General features: G+C 44.8%; 1 protein-coding gene across 7 annotated transcripts in view; it reads left to right on the forward strand.

Moving 5' to 3' along the window:
- The window catches only part of CC2D2B (coiled-coil and C2 domain containing 2B), a 1,917,855-nt gene extending 1,895,472 nt beyond the window's left edge, over positions 1–22,383 (forward strand). For all 7 annotated transcript variants that reach the window (XM_078643430.1, XM_078643434.1, XM_078643435.1 and 4 more), the window contains 2 exons: positions 12,840–13,014; positions 22,155–22,383. In XM_078643430.1, the coding sequence (XP_078499556.1) occupies positions 12,840–13,014; positions 22,155–22,343 (364 nt within the window). In that variant the 3' untranslated portion in view covers positions 22,344–22,383. The remainder of the gene's footprint in view (positions 1–12,839; positions 13,015–22,154) is intronic.
- Positions 22,384–27,907: the final 5,524 nt, after the last annotated feature.

The raw sequence follows: 27,907 nt of genomic DNA on the forward strand, positions 1-27,907 counted from the left end.
TTCAAAGCGATCTAGCTCCGTCTGTAGGTGCGGGAGAGATACCGTTGGGTTGGACAGGGACAAAAGGACGTCATACGCGAAGAGGGATATCTTATGGGATTCTCCTGTGAAGGGGAGACCCTCAATCCCTGGGTGTTCCCTGACAGCTATGGCTAAGGGTTCTATACTGAGGGCGAACAGCAGAGGGGACAAGGGGCATCCCTGTCTAGTTCCTCGGTAGTGGTAGAAGGGGGTGGATTGGACGCCATTTACCGAGACCTTAGACCATGGGTGCCTATAATTGGCTTGGAGCATGTTTATGAACTGACGGGAAAAGCCAAACGCCATGAGTGTAGCGAGAAGGAACTTCCAATCGACGCGGCCAAATGCTTTTTCGGCGTCGAGCCCGACCAGGACTGCAGGTATCTTAAATTTGTTGGCCTTCTCAATTAAGTGTATAACGCGGCGGGCGTTGTCGTGTGTTTGGCGCCCCGTGATGAAGCCTGATTGATCTGGATGGATAAGAAGCGGCATGAGACCGTTCAGTCTCTTAGCCAATATAGAAGAGTACAGCTTCACGTCAATGTTTAAGAGGGCAATAGGCCTGTAGGAGGCGCAGCGCGTGGGATCTTTCCCTGGCTTGGGAATTACTGAGATCACTGCTTCGGCCATGGTGTCACTCGTGTCCCCGTCCGCGGCCATTCGATTAAAAAGCCGTACTAAATGGTGACCAAGATCAGCTGTAAATGTTTTATAAAAGATTGCAGTATAACCGTCAGTGCCCGGCGCTTTGTGGGGTTTCAGCGCCTTGATAGCCGAAAGCACTTCTTCTAGAGTGATTGGAGCTATAAGCTCTTCATTCCAAGCAGGGGAGACCTGTGGGAGGGGCAGATCCCTAAGGAAGTCCTGTTGTTTGCCAGCGTCTAGTGCAGCCGCTGAGTATAGGGTCTTGTAAAAGTCCCCAAAGAGGTCCGCCTTGTCCTCGTCCCTTTGAGTAATCACCCCGAGGGATCTTGAATACCACCTATATACTCCCGTTCCCTTTTATCTTTCAGTTGCCTCGCGAGGTGTTTCCCTATTTTATTGCCTTGAGTGTAGGATAGATTGCGCAGTTTGAGAAGAGTGAATTCTGCTTGATTGTTATAAATAGCCCGCAGTTTGCCCCTGATCGCCGTGAGTTTTCGTAGTGTCTGTCTGGTGGGCGTAAGTTTGTGGGTTCGTTCAACAGCCGCTAGTTCCTCCTCTAAAAGTTCCCTGTCTTTTGCCCGCTGTCTATTCAGGGCTGAATTAAGCGCTATACACTTACCCCGCATCACAGCCTTAAAGGAGTCCCACGTGATATACTCAGAGGTGTCCTCCGGGTTATTAGGAGTGAAAAATTCCTTGATAGTCTCCCGTAATTGGATGCACGATTCCTTATCCCTTGCTAAGGACGCTAGGAAATACCACCGGGCCGGTGATGGGGCATTGCCCAGCCAGGAAAGACATATTGAGTACAGGCCATGGTCTGATACTGATATGGGGAATATCTTGGCTTCCTGGAGACTGCCCTGCAAGGACTGGCTGGTGAAGATGTAGTCCAGCCAGGAATAAGAGTGGTGGACGTGGGAAAAGAAGGAGTAATCCCTGGGGTGTGGATATAGAGCGCGCCATGTATCCAAAAGGCCCATGTCTTGAATAAGCCTCTGAGTGTCAATGGAGAAGGAGCCCAAGTCAGAGCGGTGAGTATGTGTGCTGTCAAGAGTAGGGTGCCAAACTAAATTAAAATCCCCCAAAAGAAATAAAGGACCCTTGGCAAAGTCCGTCACCTTACCCAGGAGTGTTTGCAGGAAGCCCTTCTGCCCGCTGTTGGGGGCGTAAAGCTCCACAAAGGTGCACAGCTTCCCTTTCAGTCACCCCTTGACCATCAGCCACCGCCCACCTATATCACTCGGAATACGCAGGGGTTGGAACTGAGTGGAGGATCGAAATAAGAGTGCCACCCCCCTATGCTTGGTAGAGGCCGAGGATTTGTAAATAAGCGGGTACTGCTTATGTTTCAGACGGAAGTCTTCAGATTTCATTAGGTGGGTTTCTTGGAGTGCTACTATATCTAGGTGATGGTCTAGGATGTACTTCCAGACTTTCTGCCACTTCTGAGGAGAATTGAGCCCTTTAACATTCCATGTACCTATTGTGATCGGCATTGCAATATAGGACCTGGGACTCTCCTAATTAACATTCTACCCAATTTTCCACTAACGCACACCACGTTGTTACCCCAAACGCTTCCCCAGGGGAGTCGGTCAGATTCCAACCACGTTTCCATGTCAGCATCCTCCCCTGTGTCACAGCGTAGACCTCCACTGCTTCTCACCTCCCCTGTCCTCCCCCCATGACTCCACTCAAAAGTATCTTCAGGTAAGAGAAAAGCTAAGCAGCCATCACCAACCCCCCTCCCCCTTCCCCAACCCCCAAAAAACTCAACAGTATAAACTAACAAAACAATAAATGAAAATACTTGTTTGGTCGCTGCGTGGGGCAATTCAGCCCACGCATAGACTGGTGGGGACTACGGGTCCTGGGACCCAGTCCGCGCAACACTTCAGCGGTATCTTGAGAAAGAATCAGTAGAACTAAAAGTCACTCAAAGTGTGTCCCAGACATTGCAGCGTTAGACACACACCCCAACGTTTATGTCCTTGGGCGTCATGACCAGATTAGGATCGCCCTCCGTAGCGAGAGGGAACTGGTCAGAGCTACCGCAACCTCCCCACATGTTAGAGTATATCCTCACCAATCGTCTTCTTCAGCGGTTTTTCTTGTTCGTGTTCTACAACCAGGGCGAAGTGGAGGCCGCACCTCCCGGAGGAACTCCTGATGTGCCCGATGAGGGGTCTCCCTCCTCCACTGGCAGACCCAGGAGGTGCAGGCCTTCTCTCAAGGTGGTGAGGTGGTGTCTCTTGTTGTGCAGTTCAAAGCTAAGGCCAAAAGGGTAGGTCCATCTATATTTGATCCCGTCTTGCAAGACCGCTTCCTTAACCTTGTATGAGTGGAATTTCGCCAGAATATCCCGAGGTTTCTGTAGGGAAGTCGAAATAACCACACAGAAGGTAGTTGTTGCAGCTGGATGTTTATTCCGTTGCTCTCACTTCAAGTCCCAAGTCGGTAATGCTGGATCACAGATCACGGGTATAACCGGCAACCCACAACAAGTTCAAATGATAATACAACGTCATCATAACACGAGCTTGTTACGAGCAACCAGACACACCTGAACGCTCGTGACAGCTCGTGTGCATATGTACATTCCCAACACACCTTCCCCCCTTTAAAAAACAAAAAACAAAAAAAAACAACAAAAAAATTAATTCAGTTCATCACAAAGTCATTAAATCGAACAGGTAAACGATGACAACGTGTTGCTCTAGTATTGCTAGAATCATTCCCATCATGGAAACGTTCCATATTGTCACTCTGTTTTCCAACATCAAAAAAAACATTACTGTCCACATCATCCATCGATTGACTGGGCCCTTTAAACAAAGAAACTCTGCTCAAATTCCACACTGAACCACCATCAACCCTGACCGCGTTTCTAAAAACTTCAATAACTTCTCTAGGACTCGACCAAACAGGTAAACCTTTACTCACACCCTCTTTTTTTTTTATACGGACAGAATCACCCACCTTAATGGAACGACAAGACGTAGAACCTATTCTTTTGACCATATCATGTTTCATTTTATCCTTATATGATCGAACCCTGTTTTGAACAGCTTCAAAATCTACTTTCAAACAGTTTTCAGTACCAGCTAAATTTTTTTTTTTAACCACCAAGGAACTAACTTAGTACTGGGCTTCCGTCCTCTTAAAAGCTCAAAAGGAGTGACCAAAGTCACAGAATTAGGTGATGTCCTATAAGCCAACAACATGGATTGCAATGCATTTTTCCAATTCAAATTGCCCTTGATAGAGAGTTGTATAGCTTCTTTGATCACGCGGTTGAAACGTTCAACCTGGCCATTGGCTTCAGGATGAAAAACTGCAATTTTCCTATGAACAATACCGCACTTAACAAAAAACTGTTCCATTTCCTTGCTCACAAACTGCGGACCATTGTCAGTCACAATCTCCTGAGGAATACCCTCCCTGCAAAAGATCTCATCTAGAAATTCTATTACTTGACACGAAGTGACCTCCTTCACCATCTTGACCTCCGGCCATTTAGAAAAATAATCTATAAGCACAATGCCAAAAGCCTCTTGTCTTGGTAAACAACTAAAAGGTCCGATGATATCTATCCCCAGTTTACGCCAGGGACCAGAAGGTAAATCAATGGGACATGGTTCTGGACGTAAAGCAACAGCTGTCTTGTCACTATTCAAGCAATAAGAACAAGAACGTACAAAATGATCCACACATGAATCAATACCTGGCCACCAAAAAGACTCTTTCAAACGTCTTCTGGTGAAAGATATCCCCAAATGTCCCTCATGAGCAATCTCAAGAATAGAATTCCTAAGAGTAAAAGGTGGAACAATCTTATCACCTCGAAGAACCAAGTCATTCTCCACTGCAAGTTCTTCCTGAACCTTATGAAAACCCATTAAATTCCCAGATAACTTCCTCTGTTCTGGCCAACCATGTACAAGGTACTTCTTGACACTGCACAATTCTAAGTCCTTACTCATCTCTTTCATCCAAACATCCTCTTGCAATGAAAGTCGCTCACCGTACACTAAATTGATATCAAGAAAAGTAAAAGCAACCTCACACTCGTCTTCATTAACTGCTGCAGAGGGATTCAAATCAGAAATCAGTCTGGACATGCAATCGGCATGTACATTCGCCTTTCCTTGAACATATTCAATAGTGCACTGAAAAGATTGTAATCTTGACGCTAATCTTGCAAGACGTGCCGACATAGTTCTGCCTCCACCTGGAGCCATGAGATACACCAAAGGCTTATGATCAGTCTTTATTAAGAATCTCGTACCCCACAAAAAAGGTCTAAAGTGCTCAGCTCCCCAAACACACGCCAGTAACTCTCTTTCTATGACAGAATAATTCTTTTCTGCATCCCTCAGAGCTCTCGACGCATAGGCAACAACCCATTCTTTCTCACTATCTTTCTGGAGAAGTACTCCACCCAAACCAGAAGAACTAGCATCTACCATGATGATACATTTCACGCCAACCACAAAAGGTTTGAGGCACGGCGCATTCACAACAAACATTTTTAAAGATTGAAAGGCATTTGTCATTTCATCAGTCCAAACGAACTTAGCATTTTTCTTCAATAGGCATCTGAACGGGTCAACCTTTACAGAAAAATTTGGAATAAATTTGGCATAAAATTCGATAAGGCCTAAAAATGCTACAAGTTGTTCTTTCGATGTGGGCACAGGAGCATTCATGATGCTCTTAACATGATTTTTCTTGGGTTTGATTCCCATTCCACTTATAGTGTGTCCAAGATATTCCACCTCTTTTTGTTTAAACTTGCATTTGTCAAGACGTAGTGTAAGACCTTTGTTCGCTAAGGCAGCAATCACGCACTTTAAATTATTGTCATGTTCAGTGTCATCCTTTCCATACACTAAGATGTCATCCTGAAAGGCTATGGCTCCACTCAAACCTTCCAAAGTATCCCTCATTAATCTTTGGAATACTGATGCCGCACTCGCTAAGCCAAAAGGCATGCGACAAAACCTGTATAATCATTCAGGCGTGATAAAGGCAGTTATGTTTTTGGATTCTTCGGCAAGTAGTACCTGATGGTAGGCACTGGCTAGATCAACACACGAGAAGACTCGTGCGCCAGCCAGTGTCGAGACCATCTCATGGAGATTAGGCAAAGAATGTGAATCAACCCAAATAGCACCATTGACACTGCGGAGGTCAATGCATAATCTGAGTTCCCCAGTGGACTTTACCGAAATTACAATGGGGGAAACCCAAGGTGATGACTCTATTGGTTCAATAATGCTTTTCTCACATAGATCTTTTAGCATTTCTTTAAGCTTGACTCTGTATGATAAAGGAACATTCCTTACTCTATGTCTTACAGGGATGGCATTCTCATTTAACTTGATGACATGTTCGAATCCCTTATACTGGCCCAACTTACCACTAAAAACGGTAGGAAAAGATTTTCGCAAATCTTCTACAAGTAGTGAGCTATCCTCAGTAACACTTGAGACATTCAATATTTGCTCAACATAAACAGGCGGATTGGCCCTGGGATCAATTTTCATTCCTAATTGGTGTTGGTGCGGCCAACTTAGAAGTGACAATCCAGATCTTGACACATAGATTTTCCCTGTAATGAGTCGGTCACAAAATTGTATGTTTGCTATAAAATAACCAATTAAATCAATGTTGTGGCCTGTGTATCCACCAGGAGAAACATCACATTCAAGTAATTTTTTGTTCGGGAATTTGTCTCTAAACACACTTAAGGAAATGATGGTATACCATGCGCATGAATCTACGAAAATTTCCAAACTCACTTCATCAATAGTTACAATACAAGATGGAAATTTAGTGCAATTTTCCTCCCCACATACATTGATAACTGTGTTAACCTGAAACCTTTCTTCATCATCCGATTGGTAACCATCACAGTATTCATGTATACAGTTCATTTTCCCTTGTGCTGATCTGCAAAATTTTGAGAAATGGCCCTTCTTGTTGCACTTTGAGCATGTTTTCCCTAAAGCAGGACAATTCTTATAATCTGCTAAATGTCCGTCACTACCACATCTAAAACATAGCAGTTTGGAGGTTTTCTTCTCATATTTCTGATTCCTGAATTTGTTATCACTTCTAGAAGAATATTCATTTTCTGGAAAAAACTTTTCTTAGACTTATCCACATCTTTAGGTATGCTAAAAACATCACTTTTATCATTGCCCCTAATCTCTTTGACAAACTTCTCTGAATGTTCTATAGACTTCGCAATATCTATAGCATTATTAAGAGACATATCAGATGTTGTCCAAAGACGTTCCTGCACTTTCTTGTTGTTAGTTCTCATCAAAATCTGGTCCCTTAACACTTGTTCGTATGATATGTGTTCGAAATCACACGTGACAGCCAAAGATCTTAAAGCTGATACAAAATCCTCTACAGGTTCATCAGTGCGCTGCTTCCGAGAATAAAATATAAACCTCTCCATGACCACATTCTTTTTTTTTCCATATCTTAAACTTAACTGTAAAGAAGCATATTCATATACATTAATGTTCCCCGGGTTTACTAAGGCTGGCAAGGTTTTGAATTCTTTCAAAGCTATACCACCCAAACAATGTTTTAGTAGTGACAGCTTTCTTTCCGGTTCACACTCCCCTTCTTCCAATACATCAACATAAGCCAAAAAAACAGGTTCCCAAATCTCCCAAGCCATGGGTGGTTCACCAGGTGATGACAAAAATGAAGGTGGGGGCACAATACCTGACATGTTAATTCACTATTAAGCACACTAAGTGTAAATCAAAATGCAGGATAATAAAGAAAAGAAAAAAAAAAACATATAAATATATATATATATATATATATATATTTTTTAAAACTTTCAGCTTTAAATGTATATATTTTAATTTAAATTACAGGACACGCAGTGTGCGTATCACTGAAAACCTTCCAATGAATGAAAATCCTCAACGCGATTTCTCCAGAAGGTGGAAAGTTCAATATATGACAAATCAGTTTATCGTTGCGCACTGTTGTTTTAAGACTTGGAAAGCGTCTTGACTAGATCCGAAGAACCGGAAGGATTGTCTCCAGGAAACTCGTCTTTATTGCTTCCAAGGTCACGCGATGACATCAGACGTCGCGTTAACCAGTGCTGACTCAATACCCATGCGCGAGTCTTTGCACGCATATATCGGTAAAGAAGGCTCGAGAGCAGGAGTCGGCGATTTTTAAAAGACGCCACAAACCAATGAGTAAGTAATTTAATCCGCAACTCTTCTGTTGATCACACTCTTCCCTCAGTAGTAATCCAACGCTGTGCAATGAATTTTGATGGCGCTGGTCGATTTTATGTAGAAACGAAGAAAAAAAAAACGGAACAACAAATCCTTTTTTTTTTTTTCCAGGATAGTAGATCCTTTGATGCAGGTAACATCCCATCCTCGTCGCCAGTGTAGGGAAGTCGAAATAACCACACAGAAGGTAGTTGTTGCAGCTGGATGTTTATTCCGTTGCTCTCACTTCAAGTCCCAAGTCGGTAATGCTGGATCACAGATCACGGGTATAACCGGCAACCCACAACAAGTTCAAATGATAATACAACGTCATCATAACACGAGCTTGTTACGAGCAACCAGACACACCTGAACGCTCGTGACAGCTCGTGTGCATATGTACATTCCCAACAGTTTCCGTCGTTCGCCGCTCGTCGGGGGGCCACTCTGTGCACCCTGTCGAGCTTTATTTTGAGCACTGTGGGATGTAAGATCTCCGCAAAGAGGCCTTCCATGAACGCCTCCAGGTCAGGTCCCTCCGCGCCCTCTTCCAGGTCTTTGACGCGTATGTTCTCCCACCGAGCGCGGTTTTCCAGGTCTTCGGTCTTCAGTTGCGTTTGCTGGAGTTGTTCCTTCAAAGGGCGGATGTCTTCCTGGCACTCACCCATTGCTTGCATGTGTGTTTGGTGGTGTGATTCTAGATCAAGCACTCTCGCGCCTACAGAGTCCACATCGCGTTGAAGAGAGGCCATGCGTTCTGAGATATCCGAACATAGTTGGTCAATGGAGGATTTTATGGCCCAACTCGTTACGCAGCTCCGACTTGAAGTCCTTAAGCATGGACTGGAGATCTGCCTTGGAAAGGGCCATGGTTGTCTTCTCCGTGGAGCCCCGAAGAGCCGGTTTAGTGTCAGCAGAAGCGAAAAAATCCGATACCTTGCCAGTCCCTTTGTTTGTGCCTTTCTTCGGAGGCATAAGGAATCGGGCCAACACCGTCCTGCCATCTCAGAGCTTGCCCGGGAAACTCTTGAAATCTCCAGTGTGGGGCCAGGGATAGAGAACTGCAATGTATAGTCCTCCAGTAGTGGTATAGCGCTTTCCGGCAGCCCCGCTACCCCTGGTAACAGCTTGTATCTCTACACCCCCTCGCTAAAGCTCCAGGAGGAGAGCCCGCTAGGCGCGCAGTCACCCGGCCATGATGGCAGTGGCCCTCTCTAGTCTCCTCACTTTGCAGACGCTATCAGTTAAAGCCACGGTCCCCGCCTCCGTTGCCCATCAGCGTTGCTGCTGCCCAAGGACCACAAGGCGCTTCTCTCTGGTGTCAATTTGGGGCAGGACATGTTCGGGACTGCTGGTGTGTAGTGGAGCCCCACGAGGTTCGGCGCCATCTCAGGGCGTCCCATCCGCCGCCATTTTGAAGTCAGGCATTGGATCCGCCCCCCCCCGGGAGTAAGAGATCAGATAGTCGCTGGCCGAGCGTCGGGACTCACCCCTCGGGCCTCCGCTGCCTCATCAGACCCAGCGTTCCCCTCAGGCGCCGCAGCGGCCGCCGGTCGCTTCTCCCGGCAGCCGCGCTGGGTCACGCGCCAGCCGCCATCTTGTGTTCGGAGCTCGGCGCCGACCAGGAACGGTAAGAAACAGAGTGCCCGGTGCTTCAAGGGCCGCTCAAAAGACCACCGCTGTGTGCCTCAGTGGTTCCACCGTCCGTGGACTATCCGTGGCGTCAGTTCACATCTCGTTTTCCGCCAGTAAAGCTCGCCGAGCGTCGCGCGGACCGGGAGCCGAAGCAGGTCACGTCTGCTCGGCCATCTTGCCCGGCCACGCCCCCCACTAAATAATTTTGCTTTAAAATGCACCCTTTGCCATTTTATTTTCAGTTTTTGTCACAGGATGAGGCCCTACCCTGGACCCCATGACCAGGCTGGCTTGCTTCCCTCGCCACATAGAAACCATACCCAACTTTTATGCCTACACCACTTTCAAATGTCACCAACCGCCACTGGCTGCTATATGAAGTCAGTATAAGGCTCGTATTTGGGAACAAACTGCGTGTTTGGTGATAATAATACAAAGCCGATGTTGTGTGACAAATACAGTTATTCTCTATAGGACTTTTTTTTGCAGGGCAAAATTAACATATTTTTCGAGAAAAGGGAAAACTGATATTTGGAGACAAGTAAAAGCTGGTTAATTTTTCAAATATTTCAAGATGATAATCGAGTGACAATGTATACTGCTCTGTGAAGACGTTATTACTTTTTGAAACTGTGCCTTATCTTGCTGCTCTAACAATTGCTTTAAGTACCAGATGGAGGTATTTCATAAGTGTTCTGATACATTTTAAGGACCTAATTATCACTAAATATATTTATCACTGTTTTCCTGAGTCCTGAGCATATAACTCATTATTTGAACTGTTTGTAAAACGTACGGTTCTGCAGCCACTTTTGGGGAAATTGTGTTATAACAAGCACTGTTTGTCCTCGTTTATGTTCAACATTTTCGCAGAGAGGGAAAGTAAGGAGTTGGGCACAATTTTAAATCTCCATATGGAGAGAATAGACTCCCTCACTTCTGTTATTTACGTGCTTGTTATTCGGTATTACGTTAGCTGGCTTTTGTGGAGTGGGCAATTGCCATTATTGTGGCATTGAGTCACTCTACCTGGAGCAATTGCATATGTGCTCGTATTGAAAAGTGAGTTGATGAGAAAGAGAAGGGTGACATGGGGTGTTTTCATCTTAAAGTGAACTTTATGGTGTGCGCACTCATGTTAATATTGTGTCTGAGACATGATACATCACACTTCACAGCTTTATTCCAAAAGATACCAAAGCAAATTGGTGGTTCCTCACCTTGTTAGTATACTATGTGTCCTTTCCGTCAGGGTTTACAAATGGAATTATTTATAGTTGTGTCTTGTAGGCTGATTGAGGCTCACTTAAGTGTCTAAAAATTCAAATATCTATATTTATTTATGGCCTAATGGAAAGTAAGGTGGTTTTGTAAATTCCATATCTGAATGTCGAGGGAGTGTAAAAGGTTTATGATTTGGAATCTGTATACACACCGTCCGAGTCATAATTTTGTGAAATGTGGAACTTTCAGCTGTAGGAGCATGTTGGATCAAAGGCTTCCGCTAGGGCTAGAGCGGTGGGTCTGAAATGTTTATTGGAGAAATGTTATGCACAGTGCTTTGAACACAATCCGATGAGCTACTAGAGGCCAGTCCAAAGTCAAGAGAGCTGAGGTCATGATATCCCAGGATTTCCAGTGCAGGGCTGGCTTTGCTGCTCAGTTTTACACCCATTGTAATTGGTCCATAGTAGAGGATTAGACAAACTCTGTCCCTTTGTAGGGGAGGAAGCTGCCCTGTGTGGACCCAAAAGAGTGTTGTAGTTTTTATTAAATTCCAGCATATGAGTTTCTACTAAATTATCCAAGAAGCATCTGTTAGTAGTTATTAGTTAGCAGTGGTGTTTGCATCCCTACTTGGCTTCTGTAGAAGAGGTTTGATGAATGGTCTTTGGCGTTTGGCATTGTACTGGTAGCGAGGCATTGTTTATCATTCGTGCAACCTGTGCAATAGGTCTAATGTAAAGGATTTCCTTAAAAAATGCTGAAATGCAATGATCTGCTGGTGATTCAGATGTTTGGCTATGCTATATTATGTAAAGATTTTATCTCGTATGAGGAGAAAGTATTTAAGGTGCTTCGTTGGGTGTTCTAGCTTGTGCATCTGGTCAGGAATTTGTGTTGTTTCTTGCTTTCCTTGAGCTAATCAGGTTGTGTAGTTCTTTGACTCTACCCACATAACGAGAGGACAAATCATCGCAATGCATTTGGAGGCAGGTGTTTAATTTAAGCAAGCCGTAGAGTTTATAAATTCGGAGATAATTGAAAAAAATCTCCTTTCTAGGGTATGATGCCAAGAAGACGCGAGAGAAGTAGCAATTACTTTTTTTCTTTTCTGATGATTTCTGAATAGAGGTGTAGTTGTCAGATGTATCAGTTTCTGCTCTATAGATCTAGGTTTTGTCTACAACTTCATTAGAGTGGTCTGTTGGTAGCGTAGAGCAATGCAAGCTTCGTGATGAAATGGGCAATTCATTGAATTTTGAAATCACTTTGGTCATGCATCTGATGTCCCGAAGTGTGGATATTGAGAACAGAAAACTGCCTTAAAGGGAGCCAGATTTACGAGGCAGCCTTAAGATAAAAAAGTGGCTTAGTGCTGCCACGTAAATATGTAGCAGGCTCCTGCGCCTCAGAACGTCACAAAAATTGACTTTCCGGCGACGCAAGGGACCTCATAAATGAATCCCAAGGTGTTTAAGGACATTTTATATACAATTGTGACTCTTTCCCCTCTTTATTCAGACTGTTTTCATGATAATCCCACATCATCGTGGTATTGCTTTATTCTGCATCATCAAATACTCAAGTTTTGGCTAAGAATAGCCAGGTTGAGGGTCACTATTGCACGTGCAATATATTGCATGACAAGAATATTGCATGCTATATATCAACCAACCACTACATTGCGGGGGTAGGTATATCATTGCCATTCTTAGCTCTTCTTAAACTTTCCCCCCATGGGCCAGGTGGCGTGTTTCTGAGCCTGTTGTAAAGATAACTCGAGTAAATATCTCACTTTGTGATTTGGCCAGGATGTATTTGAGACAGCAACCTCTTTCTCTTTCTCTGTTGCAACAGTAACTAAGCAACATGACGATTATTATTTATTGGTTATAGAATATATTGGTTTGAATCATTTGCATATATGCCATCACAAAGTATAAACCGAATATAAAATGAACAGGGGGAAATAGATTTGTTTGTACTTAGAAATGTTCAGCATTTATATGGCTACGTTTATTTTACCTTTTCTTTTCACGGTTTATGCAGGGTCGAAAGGACATTAAAACATAAATTAATGGAATGGCGTTCCAAACATCCAACTCGCTGGAATCGGCAGTGCATTGCTATATTTCGAAAGATCCTTCCCAAGCTGGAATTTACTTCTGCGAGTGGTGCCAGTATGGAAGAATGTGAATTTAAATGTCTAAAAAAAGATTATAAGGTTTGTATTCGGTTAACTAATTAAGATGTCTGTAGTATTTAGATAGCAATTTAAACCTGCATGATATTCTTTTTACAGTGTGCCACCTATTTGAATCCTTTATACTGATGAAGTATGAGGCAGTGGGTTGACCACAATGCCTATGTTTATAACCTACATTTACCCTTCAGCAACTGGAGATTCTGAGAGTAACCAGAATTACCTCGTCTAAGCGAGTGGTAAAGGCCCATGAAAAAGCCATGCAGGCATACAGCTTGTATGGTGTTAATTCAATCACCGTATGCTCCAATGTTGATAACATATTAAATGCTCTAAGCCTAAGGTGTGTAAACTTTGTTATCTTTGTTAAATTGCCACTTATAAGAAAGGGAGAGTCAAAGATTAACTTTCCCTCAAAACCACAAGAAAAAGTGCTACCCAAGCAAACACGAGAATAAACTACATTTCTCTTGAAGCATCTTGAGATGCCAACATTTAAATTCACTGCCACTTGTGGTGCACTGGGTGAGAAGTAAAACCTTCCCAGCTACAAGTTGGAGGCGGAGGCCCCTTGCCAGGTCCAAAGTGAGTGGACATTCACTGCTTCAACTTGCCACAAACTCCTCTGGGGTATATCCGTGAGCACGGTCAAGTGCCCACTGCTAGCCCCAGCTCCACAGGAGACCCTGCCTGCTTCCTCTGGGGCCACAGATGTGTGTCTGCTCATGCCAAGGTAGCTGCCGGCCTCTCTCTGAGTGCAGGTTGTGTCACGCTGTAGGTGTTGACGACACCTTACCCCCTCGGGGGCCTACTGGCCATCACTACTTATTCCTGACCACTTACCCCTAGCAGTTTCTGACTCTCACTATCTGCCTGTACCCACGCTGGTTGCTGCTAGTTCCTTGTGCTTTTTAAGCCTCCACCTTCGTTCTCTCGCCGAATAGCCCTATATTCTTCCCCAACGTCTACAGTAAATATCCAACATTCAGAGCGGAACTATGGTTAGAAAACTATTAAGCATTATAACTGTGCATAATCTTTTCGCATGGTGAGTGGCTCTTGCATAGATGTTGATAGAAAAACGATAGAAGTCAGAAAACCTCCATTACGCTGGTAAATGCAGTGCATTGTAATATTAGCAGCTGCTTTCTTTACTTAAAAAGTTTAAAAATTCCAACACTTTTACTAAAAAAACCTTGTCATATTTATTACTGGAAATGGCCCGTGAAAGGAGTGTTTTGTGAATGCTAAATAAATATGCTATTACTTGCTGAATTCTGTTATTCTTTTTTTATTTAAAAAAAAGTCTATTTTATAAACTTTTTGCTACAGGATTCTAATGTATGGGAATTTGGCCGTGGTCCTAGCTACACAGGGAGGGGCATATTTACAAGGGCTTATTGACACCTTAACATCACTTTTTTTACGTTCTGGTTGCGATAACCCTTTCGCCTTAGTCACAAGGTGGGGTTAAGCCTCTTAACATGGCTTAACACCGCCTTATAAATAATGGCCCTTTCACACAGCACATAGCTTGAAAGGGGCGGGCAATGGGTGTTGCCATGAGCGTTGCGCCGCATCACCCATTGCTTTGTGACGCTGCCTCTCTATTTACAAGGCTGGCATACATATGGGGCAGCTCCAAAAATAAGACCATGGAAACATGGTCTTAAAGTGGCACAACGAGGAGAAATTATAAATTTCTCCCCGTTTTTGCTGTTTCTATGTGTGTTGCATACTGCATTCTGTATCCCTGCTTTTCAGAATGTTATAGCACAGTATTTCCAATTGTGGCAGAACAACCTACTCGCCATTCTGTTGTAAATATGCCCCAGAGAGTCTTGTCCACGTCCCCTTTGGAGCCCCACCTTTCTAATCTTATTCAACTTAAAGCACCACCTGCTTCCGACGCTCCAGGTGGGCCTCGGAAAATCACTACGATGACTTACACGGGAAAAGTTGTTTTTTAGTTGTTTTCTGGCATCTCCACTTTCTGTCTTTCACAGTATACAATTCTCTAAGTACAACCCCATTCTAAGCGCTGCAACTAACAGCATTTTAAAGAACTGTGCAGAGGAAAGAAGATATATCCTGTTGTGCATTCCAGCCAAACGTTGTCTAATCTACCTAGCAGTTCCTCATACCCGAGATGGCACATCCACAGCACAATTTTATCATATCCTCCTAAAAATATATGTGCTACTTTGACAAAATTTATAATGGCGGTTTGCACCCTCAAGTGTGATTATGCAACATATGCATTGTTTTATTGGTGGACATTTTCGCACCCAAGTACCTTTAAACCGTCTTCTACTTCTTTTATTCATGAGCGTATAGCACCTGTAAGTTGTTAATAAATCTTGAGGCACATTTTGCTAAAATAAGCAGACACTTTGGCAGAATGCTCTGAAATTCAACAAGCATGCTGTGTAACTCAGATAGTGCCTTAAGCCAGCTCTTGCAGTCAGAGCAACAGGAGAAAACAAAGCAAACCAGGCTTCTCAGCCAGTGCAACACTGGAGAAAAGCAATTAACCCGGGAAGGGAATATTCTGCATTTTTTTAAAGTTTCGCATAAATAAAATTGCCAAATTGCACAAAGTCATTAGCAAAAAAAAAACTGATTTTCACTGGAAAGGGAGGCCTACACGTAACCATATTACACAGCGGCGGTTGTCGCTGTATAGGTATAGTTAGGTCAGAATTTCTTTTTTATTTTGCTCATCACTTTGGTGATGTTTGATGAATTTGCATGAAACAGCATGGAAGGATTTGGACCAATCTGTGAAGTGGGTCCCAAGAAAAAGAGAGGGGGGACCAAAACATTGATTTAATGTTATCCCATATATAAAGGTGCTCTCCTATACAGCATTTATGAACAGATAATGAAATTTAGGCAACATAACCATTTTAGCAATGGCCAAGTGTTCCACTGTTTCAGACGGCTCTCCAACCACTCCATCGAATGACTGTAATTCGATCTCCAGAGAACATCAGCATCCCGGCTCAGCCTTCTACCCGGATACCTCACCGGTTCCTCCACCCAGCGGAGGGGGAACTCCAATCGAAACTGCGTGGTGGTCTCCATGAGCGGAAAAATCACAGACTTCGGCCAGTTAATGAATATGGCTGATAATTCACCAGATCTGATAAATTCCCTGATCAGTAGATCTAGATTTACGACCGGGCATTTAACATATAGAGTAACATCATTCACGTACAGCGAAACCATTATTACCCGGGGAGTGAAGGCCAAGCTTCCAAAGGCTCCATGGCTATGGCAAAGAGGATGGGGGAGAGTGGGCATCCCTGCCTCATCCCTCGGGAGGCCTGATATGCGTTGGAGACCACTCCATTGATTGAGCCTTGCAGTGGGCTTTGAGTAGAGGAGATGAATTGAGGACTTATCCGCAAGTGGGCCAGCAGTGTGAATAGATACGGCCATTCATGAGAATCAAATGCCTTAGTAGCATCAAGAAAATTGGTGTCTGCCACTAACGAATGGTCTATTTCCTAGAGGGCGGCAAAAAAGGTGTGCAGGTTGTGCGTTGTGGTTCTACACGGAACAAAACGGGTTTGATCTGGTAAGTGCCTTTGATTATTTGATGTAAATCCATTCAGACATTTTCTAGAAATTTGAGTTTAAAGAGGTGCTTGGGTTGGGCATGAAGGGGTTAAAAAGTAAGCTATATCTGGACAGTTGGTCTTTCAGTATTCCAGCAGGGGTCCTGTAGTGCTCTAAATTAAAAAATAATAGGGCCTTGTGATTGGCAGAGGGAGCTGTTCTCCCATTTGCCATTTCGGTACCGTGAGACTGGTACCAGTCTCAAAATACTAAATGATCCGATTGGCTGGCCGCCACTCAAAGAAAATGTTAGGGCCACTATTGGACCTGGCCCTTTCTGCAGGGTTATCCCCAAACTTTTTGCCTTCCTCCTCCTATTTGTCTTTTCCTCTTTTTGCAGCCTTTAGAATTCTGGGCACTTTACCACCGCTAAGAAGTGCTAAAATGCACATGCTCTGTACTCTAAACATGGGAACATTGGCGTATCCATAATTGGCACATTTAATTTGTTTGTAAGTCACTAGTAAAGTGCACTATGTGTGCACGGGGCCAATAAATTAAATGCTACTAGCGTGCCTGAAGCATAAGTTGTACCGCTCACTCAGTAGCCCTGTAAACGTGGCTCAGGCCTTCCAATGCAGAGCCTGTTTGCGGTTTTAAACTGTGATTTTGACCTGGCGAGTTAAAGTACTTGCCAGGCCCAAACCTTCCATTTTATTACATATAATGGTGCAGTGCATTTAAAAGGTAGGACATGTACTTTTGAGTTTTACATGTCCTGATAGTGAAATATATATATACATAACATGGTATAGACACCCAGAACCCATAGCTCTTGTGGGGGTGATCCAGAGGGACAACCCCACCCTGGGGCCAAAAGTTAAAAAATTCTAGCGCGTTTCTCCCATGTGGTATTGTGGTACTTACGCAAGAGCTGACACTCAAGTTTACCCCCATGGTGCAGCGGTTGCCCATAAGCTTCACCAGGGGAAGCTTCCATGCCACTGGGGTACCACAAGGGAAGCTTGTGCTTAGAGTACTACAGAACCTGCAAAAGATTAAAACATATATATATATATATATATATAAATGCAATGTGGTTTTTGGTGTCCGCAGAGGGTTGTCTTCACCTGGAGGGTAGTGCGCAGGCTCTGTGATCGATTACCTCTACAATGGCCGAACAACTACTGTGTACGGCCTTTAGTCTTTTACAGCTGGGGGGGGGGGGGGTGCTCCCTATGGTGGAGTTGGCTGCCAATAGAGAAATTGGTTTGGCTTTCGACAGTGCGCAAAAGGGGGTCCCACTGTTGCCAGCGCCTGCAGCAAACTCCTTACATCTCTCACCAGTGTGCAGCAGGGGGTATATTATTTCAACATCTAACAATAACATCACTTTAGCCTTTTGATTTTTTTCAGTGATAATAGATACGTACTTGTGCCTAATACCCCTCATTGGGTAAAGGCCATAAACTAGGACTCTCCAGTCAACTCTGCCCTGTGCTTTTCTTTCAATCTGACCCATCTATCTCCTTGCAGTCAGCTTCGAGGCCTCAATGCCAGGTATTCTATGCCTTTCTCTTTTCCTTTTCCCTTGAGGTTTCCAGGAGAGGGCTTACCTGGTGGTGTTTGATGCAGCTACGGAGGGTGTGACTTATCCAACCCAGCATCTTTTCATGATTTCTTCATGAGCAGGGAGTTGAAAAGTCTGCTGCTATAGGTTGCTGTTGCTGATGAGGTGTTAGAATATGGCCCTCTCCGAATGGTAACCGCAAACTTTTTGCCTTCCTCCTCCTCATTTTCTGCCCTTCTTTTTGTTGGCCTCAGGACTCTGAGCACTTTACCACAGCTGACGAATCCTAAAGTGCATGTGCTTCTCCCCTAAACATGTTAACATTGGTGTATAGACAATTGACATATTTAGTTTACATGTAAGTCCCTTGTAAAGTGGTATACCATATACCCAGAGCCTTGAAATTAAAATGTTACTAGTGGGCTTGCAGCACTGATTGTGCCACCCACACAAGTAGCCTTTCCAACCTGTCTCAGGCCTGCCATTACAAGGCCAGTATGTGCAGTTTACTGCTATTTTAACTTGGCAGTTAAAACCACTTGCCTAGCCTTAAACTCCCATTTTATTACACATAAGTCACAGCAAATGTAGCCCTAGGCAACTCTCAGGGCAGGGTGCTGTGTAAGTAAAAGGTAGGACATGTACTCTTATTTCTTTCATGTTCCAGTAGGGACAAACAGCTAAAATAGTTTTCACTGCTGTGAGGCCTACTCCTCTTTATAGGCTAACATTGTGAATTCCTTAAAACCATTTTAAGCGGTAATTCCGGATTAGAAAGGAGTAGCTGCATCATGTTTCATATCTTTGAAATGGTCATGATAAACCCTCTTTACTTTGCTAAGTTGGATTTAAGTTGGATTTAACATTACTATAATAGAAATGCCACTTTTAGAAAGTGGTAATTTCTCTGCTCTGTGTACCTTGCAATCTGTCTCCAATACACGTCTGGGGTAGGTGACAGCTACACTTTGTGCATTCGATCTAGACAGTCACAAACACAGGAAGGGAAGGTGTGACAGAGAACTCATCTGCATTATGATACCTCTTCCTGGGCAGGAAGGGAGAGGGGAGCTGACACACCTGAATATGCAGTGCCCTGTTCCCCACACAAAGGGCTGATTACCCTCTACTGATAGTCTGGAGCCAGGGTGGGGAAGAAAGGGGAACATGCGCACGTCAAGGGCCTGCTTTGAAGTTACACCCACTTCAAAAGCACAACTGGGTATAAGTACTGGACCTCTGACCCTACCAAGACAGTATAGTACTGGACCTGTGAAGAACTCTACCAGGAGTACAGACTGCTATGCTACAAGGATTGCCACTGTGCTTTACTGTTTCTCCAGAAGAACTGCTTTTTTGCATTGTTGTGCTGCTCTGCTGCCTGGGGATCTCTGCCCTGCTGAGGACCCAGTGGTGTAACAAAACTTGAGGGGGCCCCCTGCAAGGCACGTGGAGAGGCCCCCTCTGACTCATTCAGGAGCTGTCCGGCCATGGCCCCTGGATCTTGGACCCCCTAGCTCCTCAAGGGGTGCCTGGGCCTATGTTACTCCACAGACTGGACCCATCTTACTTGAACCCAGAGTGAATCCAAGTGCTTGCTGGCATGCCCCCTGTTCTAATGTTTCAGCGCCATCAAAGACTTCCTTCAACTCTGCAACAGCACCTGGACTCAGACATCTGTGAGTCCTGCCCTGCCAAGTGGTGCCAATCCAGTACTAGGTCCTTGAAAGGTGATTTCTGCTGTCCATAACTATCATAACCGACGTTGTGATGACTTTGCATTAATCAGAACCAATGTGTTGCCCTTTGACGCCGAAGCAGGAGCTCATTGACATCACTTCGACGGACTATGTGGCTCGACGGCGACAGACAGCTCGGCTTGGCAATGACACTTCACCTGCAACGTAAAGGGGTTCATCGACGAAGACTTCATCGACTGCATGGTTCGAAACCAACACCTCGCCTGCATCCACGTGATTGGCGACGATGCCTTGCTTTCTCTGCTCCTCGCTTCGAGTCTTTGACGTCAACGCTTCCTCCATCCAAGGTAATTTTTCAGTTGGACCTGAGTGAGTCCTGTAGCCTACCTCCCTTCCATCGTGGTAAGCCTGAAGTTTGAATTTACCCTGGTCTAGAACGATCCATATGTCCCTGGTTGGCCCTTTAAGGCTCTGAGTACTATAATTTGATTTAATCTTTAAAAAGTAATAAATCCGGTTCTACTTATTGTATTTTTTCCATTTTGGTCTTGTTTTACTCATAAAATTATAATCTGTTTTACCATCCCTGGGTGCAGTATTTTTGTAGTGTTTTAATTGTGTTCGAGTGTGTGTGTGTGTGTGTCTGTGTGTGTGTGTGTGTGTGTGTGTGTTTTGTACAAATACTTTACACATTCCTGAGTGCTTTGTGCCTAGCTACCAGAGGGTGAGGACAGGTTATCTTTTAGTGTTTATCTAGGTTACCCTGACTAGAGTGGTCGTTCCTGCTTGTACAGGGTGCATACTCTGACAACCAGAAACACCCATTTCTAACATAGGGTTTGGCCTGCAGATTTGGAGGATTTTCCTTAGATTTGTGTTGAAGAAGGTCTGAACTGGTGGTGGTCAGTTGCCCTCCAAGTATCTGCTCCATCCAGAAGGACCGATTTTACCTTGGTGTTAAAAAGCCTGATCTTGGTCTGCAACGTTAAGTCTTTGGAGCTGCAGATCTTCTTTAGCTGAATGAATGCGTCCCATGCTTTGCTGATTCTTGTCTTGAATTCGGTGCCGGTGCCACCCTGCTTGTCTATGACACTACCCAGGTAGGGGAAGTCTCAATCTCTTCCAGTGCATCGCCTGCAAGACTGACTGCAGAAGTGCTAGCCGTCTTAGCCTTCAGGATCTTGGTTTATCCCTTGTGGATGTTGAGTTCACAGCAAGGAGAACCAATGGGATTCAGTGGAAACCTTGAATATAGCTCAATGTTCTGGACTTTACAGATGACCTAGCCCTATTGTCCCATCCCAGCTGCAGGTGCAAGATACGACTGACAAAGTAGCAGCCACACCAGCACAACTTGGAAAATATATAATATATGTATTAATTACATGTTTGGGTGCTTTGATTACATAAAATGCAGTGATATAAACTCTATGTTTCAAAGGGAACCGTGATTATAATGACAGGCCTAAAATCACACTATAGAGCTATATCACTGGTAGGACCCATAGGGATAATATGGCAAACGTATCTAAATTATTTTGCAAAAAACATTATGCGGCACATTCTCTGGCACAAATATTTTCATCCATGTGAGTCAGAAACAACCTCTTTGTGTGAAGTTTATGAATTATGTGGCAACTGTTGTAAATCTATAATTATGTGCTAAAGGCAGCAGCCACATAATTGCATGACTCCACTGTCTCTCATTGCTGTCCGTTGCCTTTCAAGAATTTATTCACGAAATGTAAAGCTAAGCAGTTTAAGTCCAGTCAGTGCCCACTGGTGGCTTTACTTCAGCTCATGGTTTATTTATGATGTCCAGATTCAATCCATCCATCCATCCATCCATTACAACCATACGAGTACCCGTTTGTTTTTGTGCGCTTCAGATGCTTCAGAATTTCAAACATTCTCTTGTCTCCTTCACAATAATGTTTCCTTTCATGGAGAAAAAATGTTCAGACTCCTAGGCTGTTCATGGTAAATATAGCACGAGATTTAAACGAGTGTAATTATGAACCCAGTATGCTACACCGAGGGGCATGTCTGTGCTCAGCCAAGTCAGACAACAATGCCAGAACATAGAGATGGCATTTCAGAGGCTTGGAGGAAAAGCCCACGCTTATTTACAAATGCGAATTAGCATTGCTTCTGTGAGTGCTGTGAATCAAACATGTCTGCATCTACCTTTGATTCAATGCAAAGTATTTCGGCGCACTTTGCCATACTTCATTATTCTAAACGCTATATGATGATGATATAATTCAGCTCCAATGCAGCGGTGTTTACTGTCTGATACTAACGGTTTTATTTTCCGTTTTTTTTAGCTGGACGGATTTCCTCTTCGCCTTCCTTACACAGATATACCGACGATTACACAGGCTGTGTATAACACCGGGATTCATGTCACAGAAATCCCCAACACGGAGTTTGCTGTGTCAGTGTATATCTACCCCTACCCTAACAACATCCTAGCGGTGTGGGTGTACCTAGCATCTTTGGTGCCTCTAAATTAGGAAAAATCTATAGGGGGCATACATTACACGTTTCCCTTGTTTTAATAAATGGATTACTGTGTTATAGCTGTCAGGCTGATGATTAAACATTACAAAATAGATTTGTTACCGTGTTAAGAGAAGTTATTCCTTTAACCAACGTTGGCTTATAATTTGCTTTAATGTATTTCCCTTTTACTTAATGGCACTTCACAATATATATTCGTTTAAAACAAACCATGGGAAAAAGGCAAGTAACAGATTTTTTTAGATGTTAAATCCACCCTTGTCTTCTGGCTTTAGTAAAATAACAACATTGAGCTAGAATTTGCTTTATTTTATTTTAGGAGGGAGCGGAAATATCCCAGTATTACAAGACTCCGCATACTTGGTTCGGGTTGAAAACAGAGGGGCATATTATCAACAAATAGCGATATTGATTGCTAAGTAGGGTTAGCGGCAATTTTTTTATCGCCGCGCATCACGGGATTTTATCGCTGAGATAACGTGCTATTAGCAACGTTTATCTCAAAAGCGATAAAATTCCCGGAGATAGCGTCAAAATCCGTGAATATCTCTGAGAATACAGCGATATTCACGCATTATCGCTAACAGGGTCTTAGGCCATATGCATGAACACATTTTCCCATAGACACAGAATGGGCAAAACCCTTTGATGCATCTGGCCCTTAGCTATTATATCCACCTCCCATTGGATATAATGGCTAAGAACTGGTCTGAGCAGGTGTTAGTTTTTGGAGATATTCGCGCTTAGTGCGAATATTTCCATCGCTACGCCTGTGTTGGTAATAGGCGATAGCGATGTTAGCGACTGCTTTCAGTCGCTAACAGGTTGGGTACGCCCACTTTGCATGTCATTAGCGATAAATATCGCTGACATGCAAAGCGGGCCCCAAACCGCTCGCTATCGCCTACAAGCTGTCGCTAACTGCTGTTAGCGACAGCTTGCTAATAGGGCGATAGTATTATCGCCGCCTAGCGGATGAAAACGGCCGCTAAAGCGGCGAAAATTGCCCATCGCCCCCCTTGATAATAGGCCCCATAGCATCTTCAATCACTTGATGCTCATAGCACCATTGCCTCTGTCAGGTGTGCTTTATTGTCAATGAGGTTGAAGATAACTTTCAAATGCCCCAGAAGAAATCCCTTTTCTGTACCACTGTGTTTTATATTTTGAGCCTAACATGCTGCAGCAACACAATTCACAGAAAAGGTGTAGCATCTGTGTTGTCAGATTCCCGTAGATGTGACTCACAAAGACCAACTCTCTAACGTTGCACAGTTTTTAAAAAAACTTGCAGTCATGACGTGTGTTTTAAAAATCCAAACACTACGTCGACAGTTGTCAAGTTGTTAGTGGTGTTCTTATGGTAGCAAGTAGTTGGGGGTAACTACTTCTGCACATAAACACAACATCTTAAAAGAAATATGGGACCCGGCTTGAATGGAGAAGTAACAAGTCGTGCTTGAAAGATGGGGAGTATTTTGTTCTAAAAAAGCTAGTGAAGAAAAAATGTAATAGTGGGAGGAAGATTGACAGATTGGGTTAGAAATTCAGAGATTTAAGATGGGTCAGAGTGGGTGGGGAGGAATCAAGCTGGGAAAAGCTACCAAGGAAAATGGTTTGGCTGATCAAGCTACTTCAAAGCAATCTAGGCTGTGCTCATGGTACGTATATGACCTGCAGGTGTACAAGAAAGGTATCTTCTAATGAAGTATCTTTTTAAGAAAGTCCCCATTAATGGAAGTGGCCTAGAGACAGAAAGGTTTGGCATACACTCTTTTTGAACTGCAATAGTACCAGAAGCCGCCAGAGCAGGTGCCTTAAATGTACTATCAAAAGAATAGCTTTTTGAAATTCCCATGGAATCAAATGCGGCACTTCGTCTACTTCAAATGTGATGTTAGGAATGACCTTCCCTGAGCAGAAACTAAGGCCCTCATTTTGATGTCAAGCGGACTACCACCGATAGGCTGTTGGCGGCGGTTCACCCGACATTCAAGTCATCTGTCTGACCGCCGAATTACAGTACCAGTGGTCCGAGCGATTATGTCCGGGGGGAAGATAGCCGCTTCCAACAGCCTCAAGGAGCACATTGGGGCGGCGTTCAAATGCTAATCCCTTCAATGGAGGCCCTTTCTGGCTGCCTGTTCATTGCTGTCCCACCGCCATGAATAGGCAAACAGAAAGGAACTATGGGGGCCCCAAGTAGGGCACATCGTCCCCCTTTTCCTGGCCGCAGCACAAGCCACATTAGAAAAAAGCATTTTACGACCGCCTGCGCGGTGGTCGTATCTTAATAGGGTGGGCGGGATCGCCGACTCATTGTTGGGCGGTTCCTGCCCGCAGTGATGGCGGTTGGGGATGGCGGTTGGATGCTCGTCCGACCGCCATCGTAATGAGGCCCTAAGTCTAGCACTTCCATGGCACAGCGATATGTAAAGAAGCACCTTCAGGTACTGATTCACACCAGTTTACGTTGGCTTACTGCACTACAACTTCTGATAGATACATCTGCCGTGTGGATTCCTCACCTTGTGAATATCCCCCTGCGTCAGCAACGTTCAGAAATTTTCTTCGTAGCACGCCGACGACGTCACAGGAGTACGACCTCGCGCGTGACTCCGTCTGACGTCACCGACTCCTTATCAGGCCCACGCCGGCGTGATGACGTCAGTTCCCTTTTTTCCGCGTCTTCGACGCTAACGGTTTTTGGGATCTTCTGCGATACTTTGTATTACTTCTACATACAGTGTTACTGTTTTTCCTTTAATTCTTCTTCTTTCATCGAAGATGTCGTCGAGGAAGACAGGCTTCAAGCAATGTGGGTCTTGCGCTCGAATGATGTCAATCACCGATCCGCATGGCGACTGCTTGTGGTGTCTTGGATCAAACCACGACATTAAGAACTGTCGGTCTTGTTTCAAAATGAACCCTAAAGCACTACGAGAGCGTGAGGCAAAACTTCTTCTTGCGAAGATAAAAGGAAGAGAGACTGGGAGATCCTCGAGGTCGACGTCGAGACGCTCGAAGTCGAGGCAAAAATCTCGTTCGAAGTCGGCGTCGAGGTCGAGATCCAGAGCGAGGTCGAGGTCCAGAGCGAGGTCGAGGTCCAGGGAGAGATCGAGATCTGGATCCAAATCGGCTTCGGGTCACGCTTCGAGCTCCTCGAAGAGGAAGCACAAGAGGAGGAAGCACAGCTCTAGACATCATTCGGGGAAGGAGTCCTCGGATTCGAAGAAGAAGTCTCGTAAGCATCATAAAGACTTCGTTTCTCCTTCTCCTGCTCAGTCTCTCGGATGTTCCCCGACTCCGGAACAAGAACCGGATCCGATGTCTCAACATTCTTCGGAGCATGAGGTAGAGGAGGAGGTAGTTCCTCAAACTCCAACTCCGATGGAAACTCCTGTGGATCAGGAAGGTCAGAATGAGCCTCTGTCGGAACATCCTCCTTCAGACCATCCGGTAGGTTCGTACCCTCCTTTTCCTGGTCCTGGACAGGACCCCTCGCATTTCCTTAATGCGATGTTTGGAGTTTACTCCAGAGCAATGTACCCCGCTGGAGCACCTGTTGGTCCCATGGGTCCATTAGCTTACAACTTGGGCATTCCTCAGTCTTACGCCCCAGCTCCATTTGTGCCATTTATGCCGGCGCCTATTACACCTTGGCTCGGTGCGGCTCCACCGAGGTCCTCGACTCCGCATGCGGCTTCGCCGACTCCAGATCGACCTCGTAGTTTGGATCGAGGTACCACACCAGTCCGTGAGTCCCGTCTTCCAGTTACCCCAGCTCCTCGCTCGACGTCGGAACCGGCTCCGTCGGAGTCGTTACCGGATCCGTCGACTTCGGTTCGTGTGGAGTGGTCGAGACGCAGGGCTCAGCGTCTCTTGGAAGAGAAAAGGGGTGAAGATTCTGATGTGGAAGAGGGTGAGCTTCTTGATCATGATGATTATTTTGAGGACCTACAGAATGCTAGTGGTCTGGAGCTCTCTCCTGAGTGGGGTTTGCCTTCAGTTTCTGATGCACCATCCAAGGAAGTGGCACCCTACCATGTTGTTATTAGGAAGGCTGCAGATCTTCTTAACTTAACTTTGCCTACTGTTGAGTACAAGCCCAACATCCTTACAGAGGTTTTGCACTCTCCTTCTTCTATTGTTGAACCTACACTGCCGTTCACTGATGCCTTAACTGATCCGATAAAGGAGGTCTGGAAGAGACCATTGACTGCTCCTGCTGTTTCTAGGTCTGTTGCAAGACGCTACAGAGTGGCTCCTGGTGACCCTGAATTTCTCTCTTCGCATCCTTCTCCGGAGAGTCTGGTGGTGCAGGCTGCATGTTCTAACAGGTCTGCAGGTTCGTTTCCTCAGGTACCAGCAGACAAAGACTCAAAAAAATTGGATCAGTCTGCAAAGAAGATTTTCTCTTCGGGCAGCATGGCCCTAAAATCCACTAATGCTACTTGCCTTTTGGGTAGATATGTCCATGCATTGATGGATTCTGTGAAGCAATTATCATCTAAGCTTCCAGAGGAGGATAGAAAGAACTTTATTGAAGTGGTCTCCGATACTCAGGCTGCGGCACGCATGGTTATTCAGAGTGGCATGGACACAGTTGATTCTGTTGCCAGGATTATGGGCTCTACTGTTGCAACCAGGAGAGCCGCATGGTTAAAATCCTCGGATTTTTCTGCAGATGTGCAATCCACGTTGCTAGACCTACCTTTTGATGGGACTGGTCTTTTTGGGAAGAAGGCGGATGTCGCGCTGGAAAGATTTAAAGATAGCCGTGCTACTGCAATGTCTTTGGGTCTCCAGATGAGAGGATCGACAACTAGGAAGTTTAGAGGCTTCGGTAGATCTTCTTTTCGTCCCTTCAGGCAGGGCCAACAGCAACAGCAACAGCAGCAGAACCCTCTGTATAAGTCCTATAGAGGTAGACAGAAGGCTCGTGGACGTGGGCGTCAAGTCTCTTCCTCCTCCACTTCCTCCAATAATGCCCAACCCCCACCCGCATCAGCAAAGCAGCCCTAGATCCACCATTCTGGATCATGTGGGTCCGGTAGGGGGTCGGCTTACTCATTTTCTACGAGATTGGGAATCGGTTACATCAGATCTTTGGGTTCTCAATCTCGTAGAAAATGGGTATGCACTTCCTTTTCAGGAGTTCCCTCCCAATTATCCTCCTTGCCAAGGTTATTGTTCGGAGGACCACCTGCTTCTCCTGCAGGAGGAAGTCCCGGCTCTGTTCCGAAAGGGTGCAATAGAGGTTCCAGAGCAGGAGAGGGGTCAGGGATGCTACTCCCGGTATTTCCTGATACCCAAGAAGGATGGCAGGCTTCGACCAATCCTGGATCTCAGGATTTTGAACCTCTATCTCAAACAGGAGAAGTTCAAAATGCTCACCCTTGCTTAGGTTCTTCAAGCGCTGACGGAAGAAGACTGGATGGTGTCGATCGACTTGCAGGATGCGTACTTTCACATCCCAATCCTGAAGTCGCACAGGAAGTATCTCCGTTTTACGGTGGGATCGCAGCATTACCAGTTTGCAGTCCTTCCTTTTGGA

Source organism: Lissotriton helveticus, chromosome 5_1, assembly GCF_964261635.1.
Source record: "Lissotriton helveticus chromosome 5_1, aLisHel1.1, whole genome shotgun sequence".
NCBI lineage: Eukaryota > Metazoa > Chordata > Amphibia > Caudata > Salamandridae > Lissotriton > Lissotriton helveticus.